At 42.2% G+C, this 22,836-nt stretch overlaps 1 protein-coding gene across 43 annotated transcripts in view; it reads left to right on the forward strand.

Moving 5' to 3' along the window:
- Nucleotides 1–22,836, forward strand: part of rims2a (regulating synaptic membrane exocytosis 2a) — a 162,284-nt gene that overhangs the window by 29,629 nt on the left and 109,819 nt on the right. For 32 of the 43 annotated variants that reach the window (XM_049584492.1, XM_049584497.1, XM_049584501.1 and 29 more), the window contains 3 exons: nucleotides 3,852–4,062; nucleotides 4,721–4,732; nucleotides 16,527–16,819. In XM_049584492.1, the coding sequence (XP_049440449.1) occupies nucleotides 3,852–4,062; nucleotides 4,721–4,732; nucleotides 16,527–16,819 (516 nt within the window). Of the gene's footprint in view, nucleotides 1–3,851; nucleotides 4,063–4,720; nucleotides 4,733–9,172; nucleotides 9,594–16,526; nucleotides 16,820–21,136; nucleotides 21,728–22,089; nucleotides 22,193–22,836 lie in introns of those variants that run through there. The other 11 variants (XM_049584514.1, XM_049584522.1, XM_049584516.1 and 8 more) reach the window with 3 other exon arrangements.

Below are 22,836 nucleotides of genomic sequence, written 5' to 3' on the forward strand. Positions count from 1 at the left end.
ACATGACTGTATATGTTACGTAAAAAGGCTTGCTTCCACACAAGCCCTCAGAAAAATATCACTCAACTTTGCAGCACTAGCCAGCTAGCTTTAGCTAGTTTTAGCCTTATTTTGTTGGTTTTACAACCCACAAAGATAAAGTTAGGCTTATACAGTTCAGTGTAAATGCTTCCATCATTGTTTCCAGTAGCAGCAGCAGCAGCAGCAGCTGAATGCTTTTTTCCCCCAGCACAAAATCTCTGATAAATCCACTATTCTCTTTGGCACAAAATGGCAGCTACACAAAGCTAACACCTAGCTTGGTTAGCTTAGCTCGCTTGCACAGTTAGCTTGCTAAAAACATATTTTTTTTATCACAAGTTTTTGAGGAACAAACCAGAACAGAAAGAAAAATGGGCATTAAACGTTGTTAATTTGTCAGGTGAGTAGAAACTTTACTCCAAATACAGTAAACGGTAGTGTTCTGTGTCTGCTAGCTAGACTCGTTAGCTAACTTGTTAGCAATACCAGCTTGTCAAAGCTGTGGGTTTGTGAGCTTGTGTGGGGTTTTTTCACTGCCAAAGCAACTACAGTCAATTAACGCCATGTCAGCTTTACATTAAGTCAAGAACAAGAAAACTTTGTAACTATGATATTATCATTCACTACAGAAACACAACCTGAATGTCATCAGTTTACCTTGTTTTAGATTGAAGGAATTTAAGAAAGGTGCAAATTTCCCTTTTAATGGATGCTATAAATACATACACATATAAGCGGTTAATAGACTGTTGTGTGTTTGCTTTTAGTACCAACATGATGTATTAAGGATGACAGAGGAGCTAAAATTCAGTCCAGACATTTTGTGGCAGAGGTAGAATCCAGGAGCTTGCAGAGGGTTTGTAGTTCACCCGCGCTGTCGGGTCTGTCATATGTCCAAGAGAGAGGCTCAGGTTACCGGCTGTGTGTCGCTGCTCTGGTGCGGCCCAGAGGTAAGAGAGCTCCGATACGCTAGCATGGGATGGGACAATGAGCAGCGTATGATTACTCGTCAGCAGTGTCACCTACATTTGACCGTGTTTGACCGAATAAGCAAACCCTCTGGAATGGGCCCTGTGTACCAGCTGCCTGCTGCCACTGAGGTCTACTCTTACTCCACGTTTATTCTTTGTTTTCCTCCCCATGTCTCACTTGGTAACTCATTCCTTGTATTTAGATTTAAATTTTCTGCACACCGCATCACTGCGACCTCTCTCCTTTATTTATTTATTCTTTATTTTCGTCTTGCGCCTTGATATCAGTCTCAATGGGCAGCATAGTGTCAACATATTTACCACAGACTACAGTCAAACTTGTAAAACTATCACCTGTGAAAATTTCCTTTTAAAAATGTTTTTTAATAACCTCTATTTAGTCCCCAAAGGGTGAGTGAGCCTTAGAAGAGGTGACCTGATACAGAGGAAGGGAGAGGTAATCATTGGTTATCTTTAACAGCTCTTCTCAGTGACCTTGTCTGTCAATAGAGCATTGGACCTTAGTCCATGTAGTGGCCCGTGATTGAGCTCATGTCTCTGTAAACGTTTGAGTGTAAGGGGAGATTAAGTGAGAATAAAACACGATTGTTTGTGGTCTTATTTCCTTGATCCTTGGAAACAGTGGCTTTACCTCTTGTATCACAGTCTTCATCACTCTGTTATCAGGCCCTCTGTCAGTAAATGAGATTTGGTGGGATCTGTTGAACAAGGCTACATACTAATCTCTGCTTGGTAAACACACAAAGGCTGTGACACAATTAGCCCTTTAATCCCTCAGTGGGTACAACGGGGGGCATGCCAGTGGCACTCCATCTAATGTGTAGATGGCACAGAGACTCGCTCAAACATGCAGATAGTCTTCAGGTGGTGCATGGCCATTACATTTGGGCTCTAAAGGTCTGGTTGTGGGTAAAGGAAGCACATTTATCTCAAACGCAGAGCTGTATGTGGTAAAAGGATAGCGTTGCTCAATAATTCACAAGTGCTAATGAATGTTGCAGGGGATATGTGGGGCGAAACCAATTCTAATCGCCATATTATGAAGTCAGCCCAGTGTTTAGTTTCCAAGGAGACGCTCAATTGACATGTGTCATACAAAATGCATGTGAAGAGACCATGCAGTTTTTTTCAGTAGCCTCTCAGGACTTGTTAGGAGTTAAGGATCTAGTGTATAAGATCAGGTGTAATGTATCAGTAGGAGGCCATCTATAGGGCACAAACAGTAACACAATAGACACTGTACTAACAAATGCTTGATGGATGGTGGGCTCGTCTTTGTCACCAATTGACACCAAGGATTTCCTATAAGGAGCACTATCGAGAAATAATAATTGTATGTATTGGTAATATCATTATCTAACAGTGTGCCTCTAGGGTGTTCTGTCTCACCTTACGACTGTCCTGATATAGAAACACAGGTGCAAATGATTCATTAAACACAGGGGAACCTGAGAAAGTGGAATTAAGTGGTGTTCTTAAACTTGCAAAGCAAATTTGATACCCCGCCCTCCCCCTGTTTTGGGAGGGGTGCGGTATCAAAGGAGGAGCTCAACTTTGAAGCTTCTGAGGTCATGGTGTCTGCTTTTCCTTTCAAAATCTCACACTGCACATGTCTGAGGTTATATCAGTTAGTCGGTCGATAGTTGGAGCTTATTGTGTAAGTGTGATTTTGAAAACAAAGCTGAACACAAGAATCAGACTGGTGGAATTATGAAAGATAATATATAATCCAACTCTGCAATAAACATATGTCTCGCAGTTAGACTATAAGAGAAAAGTAGGTATTAATTAATCCTGTATGTCAATTGTGATTACACAAAAGCATACATCATATTAGTGTATGTATAGCCTCGCGGCACCAGGCTCTTCACATAAAGTGAAGAGCCTGGTTTCTCGGGAGGAGTCAAACTTCTTCCCATTCTGCAGCATACCTATGTAATGAATAACACATGTCTGGTTCTTCTTTGGAAATGTTCTTCCATCACCGGGGGATATCGTCTTCACTTCCACGCCCATGGTTGTGTTTCTTCAAAAAAATCAGCTCTGAAACATACAGCCTAGAAAGCCTTTTCCACAGCCAGTGGTGCCCGTTTTGAGGCTACAGGTCGGGCTGTATCGGTGGAAACCATGCATTCACCGACCACTATGGACCCGCAGCTGCAGCCAAGCGCGGGACAGCCAAGATATTTCCTGGCTCTTCACATAAAGTGAAGAGCCTGGTTTCTATTCACTCTGGATTTTGTCTGGATTCTGGTTCCGGTCTAGAGAGCAGATGTCGAATTCACCAAATTCACCCAAGTAAAAATGTTCACCAAAGTAAAACTTTAAATTCTGGCGCACCATCGATTTGGGGTGATGAGGGGTGTAAGAAAATTGATTAACTTAATGGCTTGGGACTTTTCTTGTAAATTATATTCTTTAAATTAAAGTTTCACCACATTTTTATTATCTTGGTACTTTTATTTTGACGGAAAGGTGCATCCATCGAATTCCGGATCCTGTCTCACTCGGCCTGGTTCCGGTTCCTTACCAAAACGGCCACTAATGGCCCCAGACTAGTTTATGTATAGTTGTTTAATTAGAACACGGCACTTTATGGAAAAAATAAGGTAATATACTGTGTCCTAAAGTCAATGTTATTCTTACAAATGTTTGATTAAAAGGCTCATCGAGGGCATTGCAAATCAGCATAGGCTATAAATGCTGTGGTATGTAGTATTGGCTCCTTCTTGTCCCTAACAAGCATTCAGTAAATTAAAAAAACACAGCCCTTTTTTTAATAGGTCACCAAACCTTCTCTTCCTTTTCCTAACCTCTGTCCTTTCCCTTCACTTACAGGAAGTTGCACCAGCAGTTTGAATCGTATAAGGACCAGGTTAAGAAGATGGGGGAGGAGTCTAAGCAGACTCAGGACCAGAAGAGCGAAGCCCCAACCTGCGGGATATGCCACAAAACCAAGTTTGCCGATGGCTGTGGCCACCTCTGTTCATATTGCCAAACGAAATTCTGTGCTCGGTGCGGAGGACGAGTGTCTCTGCGGTCAAATAAGGTAACACTGGCTCGTATGCTCGGTATTCAACATTTATAAGGACATACACACATGCAGATGTCCCACCCTCAGGCAAAATTTTCCCTACACTACGATTTGAAATCCAAGGTTATGAAACATTGCAGTGAAATCATAATCTGGGAGATGAGCCAACAGTGTCTCTAATGGCAACTAATGTTTTTCAGATTATCAGCATCTACTACAGTCAGTAACTCTCTGCATGCCTGTATTCTAATTCGCATCACTCTTATGTGTTGATTCACAGCTGAAGTTTCCTTATTCATGTTTACTGTAGCTTACAGTTGTTCTGTTTCACCACTGGAGGGAACTATTCCTCCTTTTCTTTTCCATAAAGGAACCTTGTGGGTGCTTTAGCATAATGTGGCACTCCAGTGCCTAACTAACCTCTGTAAAATCCCCACCACAGACTAAGCCAAAGCTTTAAGTATTAGACCGCTTAAATTTAAATCATGAGCTTGAGTGTTTTTATTTGATGCTATCCAATCCTTTGCTGTTGGAGTATGTGACAGTGCTACCAGGACCTACTAATGCCACTCACAATCTCTCTCCCCATATCTTTCCTACCCCCATCCCCCACCCCTCTGTCTCCCTCTTTCTTTCTTTCTGCTGCATTCCTGCTCTCATGGAATTGCAACAGGAGGACAAAGTGGTTAGCAAAATCCTTTTCTGCATTTCTTGGGACTGTGTCTGAACACAAACATTGTTCATGAAATGCTGTGATATGTATATATACACATACAGCAGCCATAATGACATGAAACAAACAAGAAAAGTCCTGATTAGTCTTTGTCTGTGCATCTATATTGCTCGTCTGAAATAAACACAAGATAAACAACATTAGCTCTATGAAAAAAGTACTGTTTTCAAGAGGGTAAAAATGTTTTTGATATTGTGCTTCTCAGAGATACAAATATATCTTATGTGGCTCTGGGGTGAGCTTTACAAAGTGTGAAAACATAACTCTAATGATGTCATCTGGGTTACAGCAGTTTGGGATCGAGGGTTTTAAACAAATTGGTAACACAAAGCCTGCTTTACTGGTATGAATGACATGGGTGTTTTCTAGTATATATGACAATATAATGAAAGACATCATCGTGTTGCGTTAAGGGAATTGTGGTGTCCAGCATATTTGGATTTAGCCCTCCTCTGTACAGATTTTGACCTTTTTGTTTATGCTTTTTAAAAATATTTTTCTCACGTGTCCTAGAGCTTTGTGTAGGTGCAGTTCTAAATGATTGAATTACCGCCTTTCGCATAATATTGAGATTCAAATTAGACCCCTCTCTAAACTTGTAGTAGGTGGTAATGTACCTGTAGAGCTAATTTGAATTCCATTCCTGGATAATGTTGCTTTTTAATAATACGTTCTCCAACTAGCTTTTCTAATCACACTATTGGTAAAGCAAGTTTTGATCAATATGAAATCCCTCACCAATCCAAATTATCCCAATTCAATGCTAACATGCAGTCCTGCATGTGGTGTATAGAACAATATAGATCAGAATGGGAGAGCTATGATGAGTAATTGCAGTACTGAATACCCTTGGGAATTACATATAACTGTAGTGCTCTCTTTGTTCAGTTAGTTGCACAAAGACAGCCAGATGAACATCTCACAGGGGTCATTCCACTGTCCTTGTATATGTATGACATAGATTTCACAGAGCTGTCTTACCCCTAACCTGCTTGTGTTTAGTTGTTGACTGCCAAACAGTAACTAAACAGTCTAGAAGCTACACTGGAGGCAAGTACAAACCAGTAGGTTTGATCCAAACAATGGAGCAGCAGGAACACTGGGAGAGACCTCTGCCCTGCTGCTGCCTCCATTGCCAAGACCCCAGTTGTACAGGCGGCCATTGTTCACTGGTAGATAATAGCTGGGAGATCGGTTACCTTGTTGTACAGATGGTGTTGAATAATAACAGTGGCAGCAGGCTGGCGATGGACAGTCAGGGCATTGGCAGAGAGGCCCTGGAATGTGCCAGTGAGGCAATGCCAGCTATTTACCTGGTGGTGCCCTGGCCTCCTGACACTCAAGGTCAAATCTCCATATAGACCGTGGATGCGGATGAGTATATAATATTCATTAAAAATAAATTCAGCAACACTTTGTAATCTAAGGACACCCTATAGTCGTCTATACTGAGATACAGCTGCAAACCACAAAGGAAAATGCAGGAGTAAACATTTGATCCCAGTTCAGAGGAGTCACTCCACTATCTCTGTACTTGACAATACTGCCATATTTCAAATATTTTTGCAGATATGCCTTCAGAATGAGTTGAAAATCAAGAAATTGCTTATACGTAGACTTGTCTTCAGCAGGGGAGCAGAGTAAGCGTTTATGGCAGGATACAGAAGTTCAGATGACAGCGTCAGTCAGACAAACAGAGAGCCAGTATGGAAATGAGCAGAAGAGGTGGCGAGGGTGTTAGGGTGTAAAGAGAGGTTGGTAAGTTCACTAGTCATCCTGTCACATACACAGCATGTTCTCCATTTATCTGGTAATAGAGTCCAGTGTTTCTGGGCTAACAGTCTTTTAGCTGAGACCAAATGAAAAGGTCACTTTAGATAGACTGATTGATTACTGTAGTAATCCTAGTGGGAAATTTAATCATTACAGCAGCTTAGAGCAAAAAAAGACAAATAAGCAAAAAATTATACCATATTTATCAGCAATAACTTAGATAGGTGGGACATTTTTTCAGTACAATATATACATGTGTGAAGTGGCCATAACACAATCGTTTAATTTAATGCATAATTGAAATGGTTATCTGGACATTCTGAAAAAGAGTAGAACATATGTAGATTTTAGTATTTCAGAGGTTGGTAGGTTGTTTTGGATTGTGAATGTTGTTTTATGCTAGCTGCACACTATTAGCCAATAGAGAAGACTGCACAGCTAGGTAAGTGATAATGTTTACACAGTAGCTCACCTGGACTATTGGGATATTTATTGCCGATGTTTTGTGTGTTCATGCTTGTAGTCCCAAGCTTTGATTACTCTGCCACAGACAACGGCCCACATTTTGGTATACCCAACCAGCTTGTCTGAAAGCTTGTGTGTCAGTGAAAGAGGTGGCAGTGGTGAAATCTGCCCTTTTTCCATCCGTCTACTCTTTCCCTCTCTCACAGATGGTGACAGCAGTGGCGAGAGAGATCTTGTTCTGCGAAACGCCATTGAATATTTACAAGTATCTATGTCTGGCAGGGTAGCGGAGCTATGGTACACTGGAATATGATATATCGGGGCTGAGAGTTAAACAGCTGGGAAAAGAATTTAAGCGTTGGCCCAACTGAAGACTTATAGTTCTGCTCAATAGCGTAATGTAATCTTTAGCTGAATCCACGACTCATTTGATATATGGTCACAATTAATCACTATGCCTTATCACAACAAGCTGAATAATAGATATAAAAGTACTGATAGAATATCTGTGTTGATAACAATCACTGCTCATTGATTGTACCAGGTAGCTTAGCCTCTACAGTAGATATTTGAAGATCAAAGTACAGAGGGACGTTTTGGGGGTGAAAGTATAAAATGCCTTTGATATAGATAAACTGTGTGTCGGTGTTGTGAAGTCTTCAGAATCCCTGCTTGTAGCGGTGGAGCTCCCCACCATTTCCTCTGATGTGGCTTCAAAAGGGCCTGAGGAATCAACAGTCTCTGGGGAGGAAGTCATTTATGATTAAAGCAACTCTTGAAGACGTTACATGTGCTTCTTGGCCCCTCAACATTTCTGCTGTAAAATACAAAGGGAAGTACTACAGTACTTTAAAGGATGTTGGTGAATAGCATATTGTTGTGAATGAAACTGACTTGTGAGTGTCTAAACAGCACCACAGAAAAAATGATCATCATTAGAAGACGCCATATGGACTCTCTTTGTTCCACATGTTGCAACCTGTTGGACAGTGTATTCCATATCACTTAATGATTGATTTTAAAAATAGAAATTCATAATTCTTAAAAATGTGTTAAACACATCCAAATCCTAACTAGCTATTGGACTAGTGATGTTAACGCAAAGAGCTATTAACTGCACAAATGAAAATAATTTGTTTTGGTGCAGTAGTTAGCACTGTTGCCTCACAGCAAGAGGGTTCTGGGTTCAAACCCGCTGGCAGCTGGGGCCCTTCAGTGTTTGCAGTCCAGAGACATCATGTTAGGTTAATTGGTGACTCTTAACTTGCCTGTAGGTGTGTCAATGTGAGCGTGAACGGTTGTCTATCTTTATGTGTCAGCCTTGTGATAGTGTGACAGCCTGTCCAGGGTGCACTCCTCCTATCGCCCAGTGTCAGCTGGGATAGGATCCAGCTCCCTGCAACCCTGAAAAGGATAAGTGGTTCCAGAAAATGATTGAATGGTGCACATCATTTGCTTCTATGCTGCAGAGTTTGGAAACACATGACTAAGTATACATTTTCCTCAGTTGTATTTGAGGTTTTTTATGTTTGCAGAAAGATGCACAACTCTGCATTTTCCAAATTGGCTGTACAAGGACTTTTAAAGGGTGCTAACGTTATCTTTATTTCCCCTGAATCTAGACAAAATACTGCAGGGGCAGATGATGGGCTTAAGTTTACTTGAAAGTGCTTTTTGCCTTTCAGATGATAATGTGGGGGCTTGATTTGGTTTGTCAATAGTCCCAATTTAACTAAATCTCTTAACCGATATGCAACCCGGATCTACAACACAGTTATTCCCACAGCACGTAAACGCAGCATAGTTTCTGACATGTTCGCGGTCACATTTGTTTTTGACCTGGCCCCATGACTTCATGGTCCTGCAGTTGTCTGACATCATGAAGAGAAATGCATCACGATGACAACAGCTGTGTTCTGTTTTTTACTGAAGCCCAAGATGTGTTCACAGCACAGACCGAGTCGGAAATGACAAAGTGAGCTTGTTACCGCTAACACAGAAAAAGCAGTGACAGTCAGTTTTCTGCATAACCGCGGTTCTCTGTAAGTCTATTGGACTGTGGGAGCAGAGCTGGGACGCGCCGCATATGTAATGAGCTCTCATCAACTCCGGCACAGCACAGATGAACTAATACAGCGTCGGTGGCAAATGTAACGTGATTTGACGCGTTAGTGCTCGGCTCACATGTTTTCCCTCCGTAGACCTACTGACATTGAGTCTGGGAATGTTTGCACAGCATGAATCCAGTGTAACGATTCAGGATTGGAATCCGTTAAATGAATTGGCGTCTTTGGATGCTGTAATTGCTTAGTTGATAGAAAACGGAAAGGAGGACTGCGTTGGTTTTATTAGATCGGATGAAGTCAGTAGAGTCCCTGCTGTAACCTTCACGGTGCTTCCAGCCGCCGCTGTCCGGCAGGCAGCCTGTTGTGTGGACTTGGGAGCTGTCCGCGGTGCTGAAGGTCGGCTGTTTCTTCATTTTCAGGAGCGGCGGACAGTCGTCACTACATTATAAGGACTTAAACACAGCGATCTTTCTGCACAGGCACAGTGTTTTCCCTCAGCGGCACCATGGGTAAGCTGAGTGAGCATGAGGCTGCGACTGCATCGCGTTTTTCACCGGTCATTTTGTTTGTCAGAAATGTGACCATTATAACACTCAAGGGGAATATGTGCTGCTGTTTTTCCTCCCAGAAAACCTGTCCACAACCGATTTCAGCCGCATACGCCCTTTGAAGATAGAGCATGTATTTGCCGACATCTAATAATAACATTAATATACTGTATTTGTTCTTTCAGTGAGCGCGCGTCATGTCTGTTCAAATTTTGCATCACGTCTATGTAGCCTAGGTCTGAGAGAGGCTGGTGGGGATGTGGGTCTGACAGACATGAGCCATTTCTATGTAAAACCATCGGATTTCTACAGTATTTCCCCTCCTCGTCCTCGTGTCTCTGAACTTCAAACAAGGAACATAAATATTCATCAAGTCTATTATTATTACTGGCGCGCACACTAAAATTAGAAGCTCATTAAAATGTAATTCACCACGTGCAGTCAGTGTTGGAGCATGTGAATGTAGGCGCTCCCATTTCATTCTCATTGGCCGCCAAATGAATCGCACCAAAATGCCTTGTAAACTTTTAAATCTGAAGAACTGACCCAAAAGTCCACAGGGCAAAAAAAGAAATAAGCATATTATCGATTGGATTTAATTGTATTACAATCTGCATCTATGTAACATGACTATAGAGGAAGAATCTAAACAGGACCATGCACTGTGTATAATATTAAACTGCTCCCCAAAATAACAGTAAGATATATCTGAATAATATATATTGGCCTACATACTGCATGTATTCTAATCTCCATCATTGCAGCCCATCACACTTGTGCAGCCCCCATCTGTGGCAATAGTGTACTCTGGAGTGCATGAGATAGGATCCTTGCATTTGCTCCTAAGCTGGACTCAGTCCAGACTGGGATGTTCTGAGGAACACTCCACTCCCTGAACAATGAGTCTTTAATGAGTGGTTCAGTTCACCTCGTTTCAGGTGAAGGAGAGAAACACCAAAGCAATATGATACCTATGACAGGTCATCTACTGCCACATCAAGACTGCAGCATGTGCCATTTGGAGTTTTTACTTTAATTCTTTTTGAAGATTATTTTTATGGTATTTTTGCCTTTATTAGTTAGCTGACAAGGAACTGCAAGAAAGAGAATTCACTGAAATGTGGTTTCCGGACGCAATCAGAAGAGGGGGGTTGTGGTTACAATGTATGAATCTTGGAGGACTGGTCAGCCAGGACGCCCACATCATTTCTTTTGACATAAATAAAATGAAAGTTGGAGTAGTGGCAATCACTAGGGCCCTAAAGCCCTCTGTACATTTGAAATAGCTTCCTGTGAAATCAAGAGAATCATTGTAGCAGTCATATTACATATACAGTTGAATGAATGAGTGAATGCAAAATGAATGACTGCAAAAAAATGTCATTGATTTAATTTAACATTGGAGCTGGCTTTCTGTTTGAGCTCACAGTGATATGCCTGTGAGGATACTGCTGATTCACTCTGGAGCCTCTGTTAAGTAATGTTGTAGTGCAGTTTAATGGCCACAAGAGAGAGCTCAGTGCTCTCTCTTACTGCAAATCTATCTGGTTTGTGTGTGTGGGTATGACTCCCTCAGGAAAATTTTGAATGGAGCAGGCAAAAAGGGAACATGTTAAGAACATTGCCGAAGGGTATATATTATTTTCCATATAGTCACGCATAGCATATATACTGTATAGGGTAGGTCTAGGCACCATAAAAGGCCATTTTCAAAATCTAAACCACAACATCTTTATGAGATAGGCTATATGGCACACATTGTTTTTAGAATAGATAAATGTTTACTGACAAAGATAGTCTGTCCTTCAATGGCATCATTGACTGATTTTTTTTTTTTTCGTCTCTCACTCTTCTATGCAGACACACATTGTGGAAGATTATATTTGCTGGTATCACTGAAAACACCCTCATTCTGAAGAGAAAGTATTAGAAAGGAAATTATTTATTGATCCCATGGCACTGGGTGTTTGTTTCCCTTAATTCAGTGCCTCAGTAAACAGCCTATAGCACATTTAATAGAGTATATATCTTCCTGGTGTTTGCGACGTGTGGTAGTGCCAGGTTTTTAGCTTTCTATTTTTAGCTGCAGGTTCAATGACTATGAAATGTGCAAACACAGGGAGAAATGGCCCTGCCCAAGGGCCGCAGCCCCCAACCCCCTGCCTGCGCTCAGCCGTGAAGAGTTAAGCTGAAGGGAAGTGTGTGTGTGTGTGTGTGTGTGTGTGTGTGTGCGTGCGTGTGCGTATTTGGAGAGGCTTGGGCAGAACGGCTGCAGTGAAAGTGAACATACCTCTGGCTGTTACAGCTGCTTGACCTGTGTGTGTGTGTGTGTGTGTGTGTGTGTGTGTGTGTGCCACTGTGCATACATGCATCTGTTGTGGAGTCTTTGTGTCTTTGTAGTCTATTAGGGAATAAGGGGCATTACAGTTTCCTGTCAGTGTGGATTGAGCTCACACCATCTTTGGCCTGCTTCCCTAGATGGACTGTTAGCAGCTTCATACTGTGTGATGTCTCTGCCAGTTTGACTAAAGACAGAAAAAAGTGTGTAAATGAAACAAAATGTTTCTGTTATTGTCTAATGTCTGGTGAGATATGGCATGGTTAGATTTTTCCTTAAGTTTTGGTCATTATAAGATCTGAGACGTGAGAATTTCCTGTCCATCTTCAACTGCTCTGATAAATAAAGGCAAAAAAGCCCAAAAATAATCTAAAAAAGTATAATGCTGAAGACCATTTCTACCCAGATGTTGAATTAATTTTGCATCCCTATGTTAGACTACTTTTCCTACTAAGAAAAGCCTTAGCCCATATTCCACATGCTTCTCTATCAGTTGATAAAACTTTAACCTCCTGGGCCAATGTAGGTCTTTCAAATCCCTTTGGATAATCTCAAAATGCACCGTCATCAAGCTCAAAACAAGGCTGTTTTTTATTTTGCAGTGCATGTAATGTTTTGGACATAGAGTCAGAGTCAGGCCAGCAGTGACATTTTCCTTACTTTTTCCTCATCCATCCCAATACACTGTATAAACATCCATTTTCATTCTGACTCTGTTCCAAAGTGCAAATCATATTCAAGTATTGATGTCTGAGGCTCAGTGTGCTCAACATTTACTGGACCTATGCGTGTTTTTGTCTGCCGTGTTTTTTTGGGGCTACTAATATGCTATTAGGTATTCACTGATGAGATAAAAGAGCTTGACGTGTGCAGTCCAAGGGCTGAGAGTGTGGTTAATTATTATTGGCAGACCAGGGAGGTGCACAGCAACTGACTCTATGTTAATTGCAGTTTTGAGGGGTAAATATGTAGGTCATAGACTGAAGATTTCTGTGAAGGAACTGTGCTGTTTGAGAGAGAAGGGCAGATTTTAGTAATTAACCACAGCTGATATGTAAACTGTTTTAAGAATAAAGCTTCAACTCTGCATGTTGTATTTCATCATTATATTATTAGGATACAGTTGGGAGTTGGGAAGTGAATTTAATTTTGAAGTGGCCTCCATATACCCTACCACCTTCTGTATTACCTCTTTGTATGCATACCATCCTTTGTCTCATATATGTCGTCAGTATTTTCATTAGATGTACAAAAATATATGTGAGGTATATAATATATACCTCACCCTTTTTTATTTGTTTTAGCAAATCTGTCTGTAAGATGTTTACACTCTTTGACAATTGTTGAATGCAGTCTTAATTTGAGGACTTAGTTGCCAGGTAATCATGTTTACTTTTGTTGTAATTGCCACAATATGGATAGAAAATATGGCAAACTAAGCCACTTTGAAAAATTGGTTAATCTTGGGTTATTTCTATGTATTGATAACCTGTCTGATCCAAAAGGGTGTTAGCTATGACTTTCCCTGTCTGAGGTGGGGTACCCGCAACCCCTGGGGCCCATGGTATCTAGTAATGTGTTGGCAGACCCCTAATGTTAACTACTGGATCCCCTCATGCAGAACCTGCTGTACCTGAAGCACAAATCCAACAGAAGGAAAGTAGTGTTTGTTTCTAATGGCCCTCTCCATGTGATCATTCCATTTTTAGATCAATTCCTTAGACGTACTTCATTTTATAGATATAATGTCAAGCAAAATACAGTTTGTGCCTGCCCAAACGTGTGTACTGTAAGAATGTACATGTGTGTAACTTCCAGGTGCAGGAAGTGATGTGTGGTTGATTAGCAGAAAATCTGGCCTTGGTGGCTCCCGGGTCTTAGGCGATGACTCATGGTTCACTGCAGAGCTCTCACCATGACCCCAGTTAAAGAGGCAGTCATGGCCTCACTGGCTACACTCCTCTGGGACACATAAAGTACAATTTGTAGCCTCCCTGTTTCCATTGTGTGTCAGCACAGTTATAGCCCATCTGTAACATTGATAGCTGGTCATAAAAGCCTCATGTGTCAATATCACATCAGCCAGTACATGCTGCCTGTGGTGTGGCTGTCAAGCTTTTTTGCACTACATTTGAAATTTGAAATAATCATTGCTAGTTGGCTTGAGGGTGTTTGCCATATCCACATGTGGGAGTATGAAGTAAAATGAGCTACTGTTCATGTGCCGAAGTGATTTTTCCTGTGTTTCCATGCTCTAATGCAGAGAAAGCACAGAAGTTACTATCCTGCTTGTTTCTGCGGTGCTGCATCGCTGACAGGAAAGTCTTGGACATTCTTACAGTACTGATCCATGACAGAACTGGTGATGGCAACCTCTGCAGTGTTGCCTGTCTACATTTTTTTCCCAAACATGCAATATCTACCGATAGGTGCCAAGTCAGTGGTCATTCTTCCTTGCCTTTTTTTTTTTTGTTGCATCGCTGCTACCTACTTTTTTCTTCTGTATTGTGTTATGGCAGTGTGACTATATAATGTATATAATAACAGCCTAACCTGACCCAAAATGGCTGTGCTTGACAGCTATGAATCATAGTTTCCTGTGTGCTTAACCTGTAATTATTTGCACATATGGACCTCTGATTCCAAATGCCAATTATATCTTCCTATTCAAACACACAGAAACAGATATTGAAATCACAACCACTGAATCCCAAACACACTGTACTTGTCACTGCTATCTCACACGGTTAGTCTGAAGAGGATGTAGACAGCTGCCAGCTGAGGGCTTCACAAGGATGGTGTAATGGTGTGGAAGTTTATGAAATTCCTCCCAGAGTTGGTACAAGCGCCCTGCCCTGACCAACCAGCAAGCTAGTTCAGTGACAACGACATGATCTCCCACTGACTTCCCACCCATAAACACTGACATGTTTAATGACTCAGCCAGCCACACTAGAGGCTGGGGACTGAATCTTGAGTTGTGTAATTGGACGACTGCTTTTTTTTTTTTTTTACTCCACCCAGGCACCTCATAAAAATTCTCATTTTTTCCTTGTGTGCTAGTGTAAAGACTTAACACGACGTGCTACAGGTTGCCAACCCCTGTGATTATTTGTTGGGTTTCTTCCACAGCAGTCACTACTGTTCTCTGTACCACTGGGTGCTTCAGGTCCAGCCAGCCACTGAGATAAGGAGTTGTGGTTTAGACTATGGCTACAAATCCAGCCTTTGAACAGCTGCAGCCAGTAACTGTACAGACCAGCACAGTTTAAGTGAGTTCAGTTAATCTAGAAATAACATATCAGTCAGTTTTTATTTGATTCACGGCTTACTGAAAAAAGGCGAGCTACAGACCAACTGATGGTGGGTGAGGCAGCATTCAGAGCTCGCTCACACTAATAACAGTAATGCACTGACTCAGCACTGGGACTGTAAAGGCAGGGAGTGTGGTGGGGGTGGGGGGCTGCAGTAGTTCTTGGCCGCCCTACTGGCCGTCTGGCCTGTCAATCACTTGGCAAGCTCCTTGTCTTCTCAGACGCATTTAGATATCACTTTAAGTTGCTCAGTGTTAACAAGACAGGTGTGGTCACCTGGAGCAAGCCTGAGTGAGATTCAGGTTTTATTGTACCAGATATCAGCTGATACACTTACTTTACAAATAAAACCATGGATGTTTTCTCCACAACATAAGTCAAGACGGGATGCTGAGCTTTACCATGCAGCATGTGTGTGTTTGTCTGTGAACATGTGTGTGTGTGTGTGTGTGTAGTGATCAGGGCTCCTGTCCGCTCCTGGATTTATGAGGCTAATGTGGTGAGCTGGCTGCTGGGACTGCAGTATAGGGCAGATAAAGGCACGACATCACAGAGCAGTAAAAACCTCCATCTCTTCGGTCTTTAAAACAGAAAGAAAACGTTGCTATTTTTTTCCATTTATCTAACCAAAGTACATTATCTGCAGTTGCATTATCTCTACTTACTGTACCCTCATTAAGTAAAATCTCTGCAATTGGTAGTCTTGAACAGTAGGGTCTGAACTGTTGCACTTTGCTAACCAGAAACAAGGGATTCATTCTAATGTACCGCATCATAAAGAATAAGAAAATTTGCTGATGTTCAGCATGAAAACTTATCGCGTTTGATCTGCACTAAGATCTACAGGGGATAATTTGGACTCACAGACTAAAATTGTTTAATGATAACAATAAACTGAACCCATTTTACCCGTCAATGATATCAAAGGCTGCTGCATGTGTAAAAAAACTTCATCATTCATCTCATCAACGTAAAGTGTCAATACCTTTTAAGAACGTTGTCATTGTGGGGTGAAAACTCAAAATTCCAAGTTTCTTTTAGTTTTTGAAATCTGACTAGTTAGCTAGTGTCTGAAAAGTTGACATTTTGGATGTAAAAAGATTTTCACCCAGCAACAGCGATACAGCTTTACATAGCAATACCCAAATCACTCCATTACAGCTCATCATAGGCTCTATAAGACAACCTCTGCCCGCCAATCACCATTCCAAAATATTAACAACCCTCTCTTCTTCCCTGCAGGTTATGTGGGTATGCAACTTGTGCCGAAAACAACAAGAAATCCTCACCAAATCGGGGGCGTGGTTCTATGGCTCTGGGCCTGGTCAGGTGCGGGGTGTGTTTGAGGGTGGGCCACAGGGGAAAAAGGCCAAACTGCAGGACCCATCCCTGTACCCCTACCAGGGAGCCTCAGGGGACTTCACACCAGCGTCAGACAGAAGCAGACCTCACGGCGGGCTCCTGCCCAGACAGGCGTCCCTTGACAACGGATCGGGGCTGAGGTACTCGGGACCTGGCGACGCACCCATAGACAGGTCAGTTCGACATGCAAAAAAAAGCATACACATACTGCATGAGTCACACAGAGTAGTTTTTAGTATTGTGTAAAGTCAAGTAGATTGTTTGAAATAATATGTCACAGATATAAAGAGCCTACGATTATATGATGCCACTTCATGTACGTGCATGGATGTAACTGTATGAGAGCCCTTTTGCATTAGCAATGAGAGATGTGGCAGTTGTGCAGGTAGTGCAGAACAGTGATTCAAGCCTAGCACAAGAGCAATGTCTCCTAGCAAGCCAGTCAAGGCCCCATATAAAACAACTTGTACATGGAGCCCATGAGGCCTATAAAGGAGACAGAGACACAGATACTGTATCTGGCACTAACTCAGCAATTCTACAACAGTCATCCACCCACTCACTCCCTCTCTCTCCTTCTCACGCACGCACATACACATAAATGCAGCGCAAAGCACATATCAACACAGATGGTGTGAGCCAGACTTTGCTAGGATTGTAAGCTGAAGAGTGTTTGCAAGAATTCATACTGTCTTTACTTTTGAGAGAAACTGCATTTTTAAAAACTGAAGTAAAGTCCTGTCCTTAGGAATGTTTGTAGGCCAGTTCGGGCACTGCAAGGCTTGGATACTGATCATTATTAAGATGCTTCTGGAGTAGAAAAGCAAGAGTGGGTCAAATTCCAGTGCAGTACATTGTGTTCCATTTGTCATATGCACTAAATGCCCTGTCTGAGAAGCACACTCTCAGACGCTGACAATATGGACATGCTGTGTTTGTGAATCTTATTTCTGGCTGCTTATTTCTTGATGCTGGTGTCAAATAAGGTAGTTACTTTGATGTCCACATGGGGGCTCCTTCCTCTTTTTTCTTCCAAGGAGTTTAAAGAAGCTCATAGTCGATATCTACACACTCTCTAGAAATGTATTTCTACAGCAGACAGGCAGAGAGCCATTTCAGAAAACTTCTCTCATGTACTTGTTCACTCCCTCTCAGAGGGAAATGACATAGCATTTGTTAAGTGCAGCCTTTGACTTTACTGAAACTAGACAAGACTTATATGTTGTCATATACAAGCTAATTAAGACTAATTAAGACTTCCCCCCAGAATGTTTAAATTTGTCGTCAGTTTGGGACAACAAGGGTGATCTGTAAAGTGAAATGACTAAGGTCATAGTGGCAGTGGTGAAACTCTATAAGGGAGCTTCTCTCTCCTAGTTAGCCCTACATTCTGTACACGCACATAGAGGTTTATAGGAGGTGGTGCAATCGCAAAGGAGGTGAATTTGACTCTATCACAATCCAGCCCATGTCCCTGTTCCTATTCTCTGCTGTCCTTGTAAATGTACACCTGGTGGGCCACATCCCCCACTTGTCTACGGCAGGGACAAACCAGTTCACACAGTATGTTTGGAGACACAACTCATTAGTTCTGTGTCCTCTCTTTGCCATTGCAACCTTGGTATTTACTTCTTGAAACACTCAGAACCTGCAAAAATGGGAGAGCTCCTGGGGAATAAAAGTGTGCTTGGTTTAATTGCCTGATATTTTGCTCCAAATGGATGTTTTGATGGATATATCCAACATACCTGCCCATTAACCAGCAGTGAGTGTTGGAGATAAGTGTACATACTTTCAGTGCTTTCACAGTGTGATGAGGCTGCTGTGCAACTATGACACATACTCAGAAGCATTGTTATAACTCCAAAATAGACATTTTTCTCCCCTGTCTTGGTGAAATTGTGTTCCTATGCTGTCCTTGTTATCCTCATCCATTATGTTTCTATACTCTGAATACACACTGCGCAGTAGCACAATAAAAAGCAGAGCATCATCTGTAACTGCAAATTGTAATCAAAGCTACACTGCTATAAACCTTTAAGAGTGATGCAGGATAACAGTATTTTGTGTCTCAGTGCAACTGGAGCACATTATCCATCTTCTCCTCAAATGGCTGGCTGCTTTAAGGTGGTTTTAATGGATGATCAGACTGACTATAGATCAGACTATAGATCAGACTGCTCCGAGCATTCAGTCATCCAGTCACTTTCTGTTCCAGTCCAGGCCCTTGCCACTGTATATTAATTGATTGCATGGCTAGAGAGGTGGAGATGGTACAGGAGAGCGATTCTCGCATTGGCATTGCCTACATACGCAGTGACACAACAGGAAACTGGCTGTCTGAAAATTCATGGGATAATGCTGATGATGGATAGCAGAGAGTCCATAAATAGAACTCCCACTGCATAAGCACCAAAACCCACTTTCATTAATCTTAAAGAATGTTTAAATTAACTCCTGGATCTGTTCTGCTAAAGAAAGGAGGGGAAAAAGCTGACAGTCTATTTATAAGGAGAAATAACTTGGGAAGGCTTCTAATTTATCTTGGTCTCAGAGGTGTCATTTGAATGAATACACAGATACGCTGGGACAGCTGCAGTGTTGGGTGAGGCTGATGAAACAATAATGATTACACTGGGATTGGAACATACTCACTGGTGGAATTTCTTCAGATTCTGCAATTTTAACACATTCAGCTGAACAGCAGAGCCCTTCAGCTTGCCAGAAATGTAAGAAGATGAAAAGGAACAAACTCAGCCTGGCCTGGCCCTTTAACATCCAGCCCAACCCAGTCCATCATTGTGTAGTTTAACCTTGTCTGTCTCAGTACAACCCCAACCCATTTAGCCTTAAAGTAGTAATTAAGTAGTAATTTCATCAAATAATTCACATTGGTATGCAGTTCAGTTTTGTCTTGTTTTGATCATCATTCCTATCATTTAATGTGACATTTTCCTTATGACCTGATGATGCTGCAACAACCAAAACTTTTCAGTGAAGTCCAGTGTGCAAGCAACAGGAGCAGTCAGACACTGAGAAAGATTTAAAACAAAACCTCTGTTTGACTCTAAACCCTGTAGACTCAAGGCTGGCATACCTTATAATTGTTCTTTACACTGTATGACTGCATTTGCAACAGCTACAGTAAATACAGTAGATCATAGCTGAAATACAAACTAAATCTTAAAAATCTAGTGGGCACTTACAGCAGACAGTTGGGTAATAATGTTCAGTTTAGTAATTTTAACTTTGAATAAGTGGTTTGTTTGATAATATTATTAGTCTGAACTTATTTGAAACTTATCACTTTCATAGTAGCCCTGTGCACTCAGTCATAGAGCTGGTTTCAGCAGCATGTCACGTCCCCACATCTCAGCGAAAGGTGTTTGTGATGACATTTCACAGTCGGAAAAGCACAGGTGTACATAATTTAATTAATGATAGCTTAATTCCATTTAGTTGCCTCAGTTTCAGGCCCCTGGTTTACTGTCACACTGTCATGCTTTACTGGGACACTTGAGTGGAACAGAGTCACCGTTAATGTGGCACGTCTGCTTTGAAAAATGCCAATTCATTTGGTGGGCGATATGTTCCTGTAACTGAAAAATACAAAAATATGACAGAGGTGGTTAAAGTCATGGGTCTTTTATTCATATTTTCATAGCTTTCTCATGTTTTGTAAAGAATTTTCCTTCAACTGGGAAATTGACTATAATGTCTTATATAAGAGATGATGAATTTCAGGAACAGAAGAATTTCATGAAGTTATGCAGAGAGATCTGTGAGCCATTATCATCACTCATCTCTCACATTTCCTCTTAATGAAGTCTGCATCATTGTGCTAACTAACTAATTGCTGAATAGCTACCTATGTTCCTACTTCATACACAAGGCATCTTCCTGCTAAAGTGATCCTTTGTATCTGCATGTAACAGAACTAATTTATTGAAAACCTTCAAAAAGATTTGTATGACTTACTTAAGACATTTCTATTGTCCTATAAAAATATTCAGTCATGTCAGATAATTTATTTCAGTAGCTTTAAGGACTCTCTTGATCTCTCTTGAATTTTTTTCGACTAATTTTAACTCTTTAAAGATACATGCAACAACCCACTAAAATAGAAATAAGTAAAGCCCTCGGGAACCCCCCTCTTTTATGTGTGCCCTTTCCTCACAGGCAGACACTCCCTTTTAGAGGTATTAGGACTGTCATCTGCTATTACTGATGAGGAACTGATGCTCTGAAGCCAGAGATGGAATATAAGAGGAAAAAACCTGACGACAGCATCGCCTCTCTCCCCTGTATTGTACTGTGCGCGTCAATGAGTGCATGAGAGAGGATGGAGAGATATGGCAAAGAGTGCGCACAATTGCATATCAGCGCCGTAGTGTGTGTGTGTGTGTGTGTGTGTGTGTGTGTGTGTGTTTGTGCGTGCGTGTACGTGCGTCTGCTAGCGCGAGTGTGTGCTCTTCATAGGCGACGGGAAATATGAGTTGAATGTGAGGCAGCAGCTGATGCGCCGGTAAGGGATGCTGCTGCTGCTGGCTGCCGTGTAGGATGCTTCTCCGCTTCTTCTCTCCTTCGGGCGCTCCTTCGCCTCTTCCTGCACACCGAGAAGCGATTTTTGCCACAGCGAGAAGAAGAAAAGGCTCGTTACCGGCACCGGCACTACCTTATTTTTGTCGCTTCAAGTCCGAAGCATTATGACCGAAGGATCCCGCCCGAAATGCGTCTCATTTAAGGACACTTTTTACCAGGAGCGGCAGGAGAAATATGGAACTTGATCGGCGTCTTTTCTGCGTCTAATGCGCCCCCGGGAGATAATAATAACAAAATACTGAGGAGGTATATGTGTGGAGGGGGGCGTCCGGAGAGAGCGCAGGCTGTGGGATGTATTGTTGCTGAAAGGAAAAAGGGTGATCATTTACTGAGGATAAAAGAAAACGGAGGGGGAAAATGCAGTTTGAGACATTGCGTCAGTTCTGTAGCTCGGTTTTATCACATTTCAACGGGGCTTTCTCGGCGCCTCAGAACATCTTGCAGACGGAGCTGTTCGAGCAGGCGTTGAGCAACATTGGGTGAGTGATTCCTTTGTAAAGAAATGCCCTGATTTATGAGGAAGGGCTTCCCCGTTGGTATGTCAAACGAATATTGGGGGGTGGGGGGTGGGGGTTGTTGCGTTTATCGATCGGCAGCCAGCCTGCGTAATAACAACCTACAGTATAGTACTGTTGCTGCTGCAGATATTTCCTGGCTGGATGATGGGGCCGATCAGTGATGCTGCCGCGGTTTGCTGTGTGCGCGTGCGTGCGCGCACATTTACCAGGGAGGGGGTGGTGGTGGCTGGGGGGGGGGGCGCTAAAATGAACCGTTTAGTTAGACTGTGCCCATGCCGAGGTGTGACTGTGCTGTGCGCGTAGCCGTGTATGTATGTGTGCGCGTGCGCGTATGCCCCAGCGCACTGCTGCTGCAGCATGTGTGCTATACTGCCTCTGCTGCTGCTGCTGCTGTGCCTGAGAGGAGAACATGAGGGGGTGAAGAGGGTAAATGTACATTTTTAAAAGAGTCCAGAGCTGGAAATGAGTGGAAACACCACCCCCAACACACCAACACACCAACACACACAGTCACACACACCTACACACCCACATCTACCTACATGCTCAAACACAGGCCATTATGGTTTCGGAGCAAGGGAAAGTAACATAACAGGTAGGATTTTTTTGGATACAATGGTGACAAAACTGCAGTCAATCATTAATAAACATGCATATTATATAGATATTACTATGAATTACAAAATGTTGTTCTTGGACTTTTCATCATTTAAAAAATGTAGTATGTTACTACCTATTAGCTACAGTGTCACTGCAACACAGGCTTACTGTATTTGAGAGAGAGAGACAGAGAGAGAGAAGTTGGATCTCACTTAGATGCATTGGAGCATATTATGATTAGTCTGCTAAATGCTCTGTTCCCCCACGGAGAGGCCCCTGGTCATCTGGCCAGGCATGGCTGTTAGACACAGTCTGCAGACTGCAGAAGGGCTTCAAACTTGCAAACAGACTCACGTTCCTGCAGCAGCAGGGCCGAGAGAACACGCAGGCCTCTTTTATTTCTCTATATAGGCGCAGGCCCCATATCTCCACACCATGCACTGTCTGTCTCTGGGGACTGCAAGTCTTTC

This window comes from Epinephelus fuscoguttatus, linkage group LG8 (assembly GCF_011397635.1).
Source record: "Epinephelus fuscoguttatus linkage group LG8, E.fuscoguttatus.final_Chr_v1".
Classification (NCBI taxonomy): Eukaryota; Metazoa; Chordata; class Actinopteri; order Perciformes; family Serranidae; genus Epinephelus; species Epinephelus fuscoguttatus.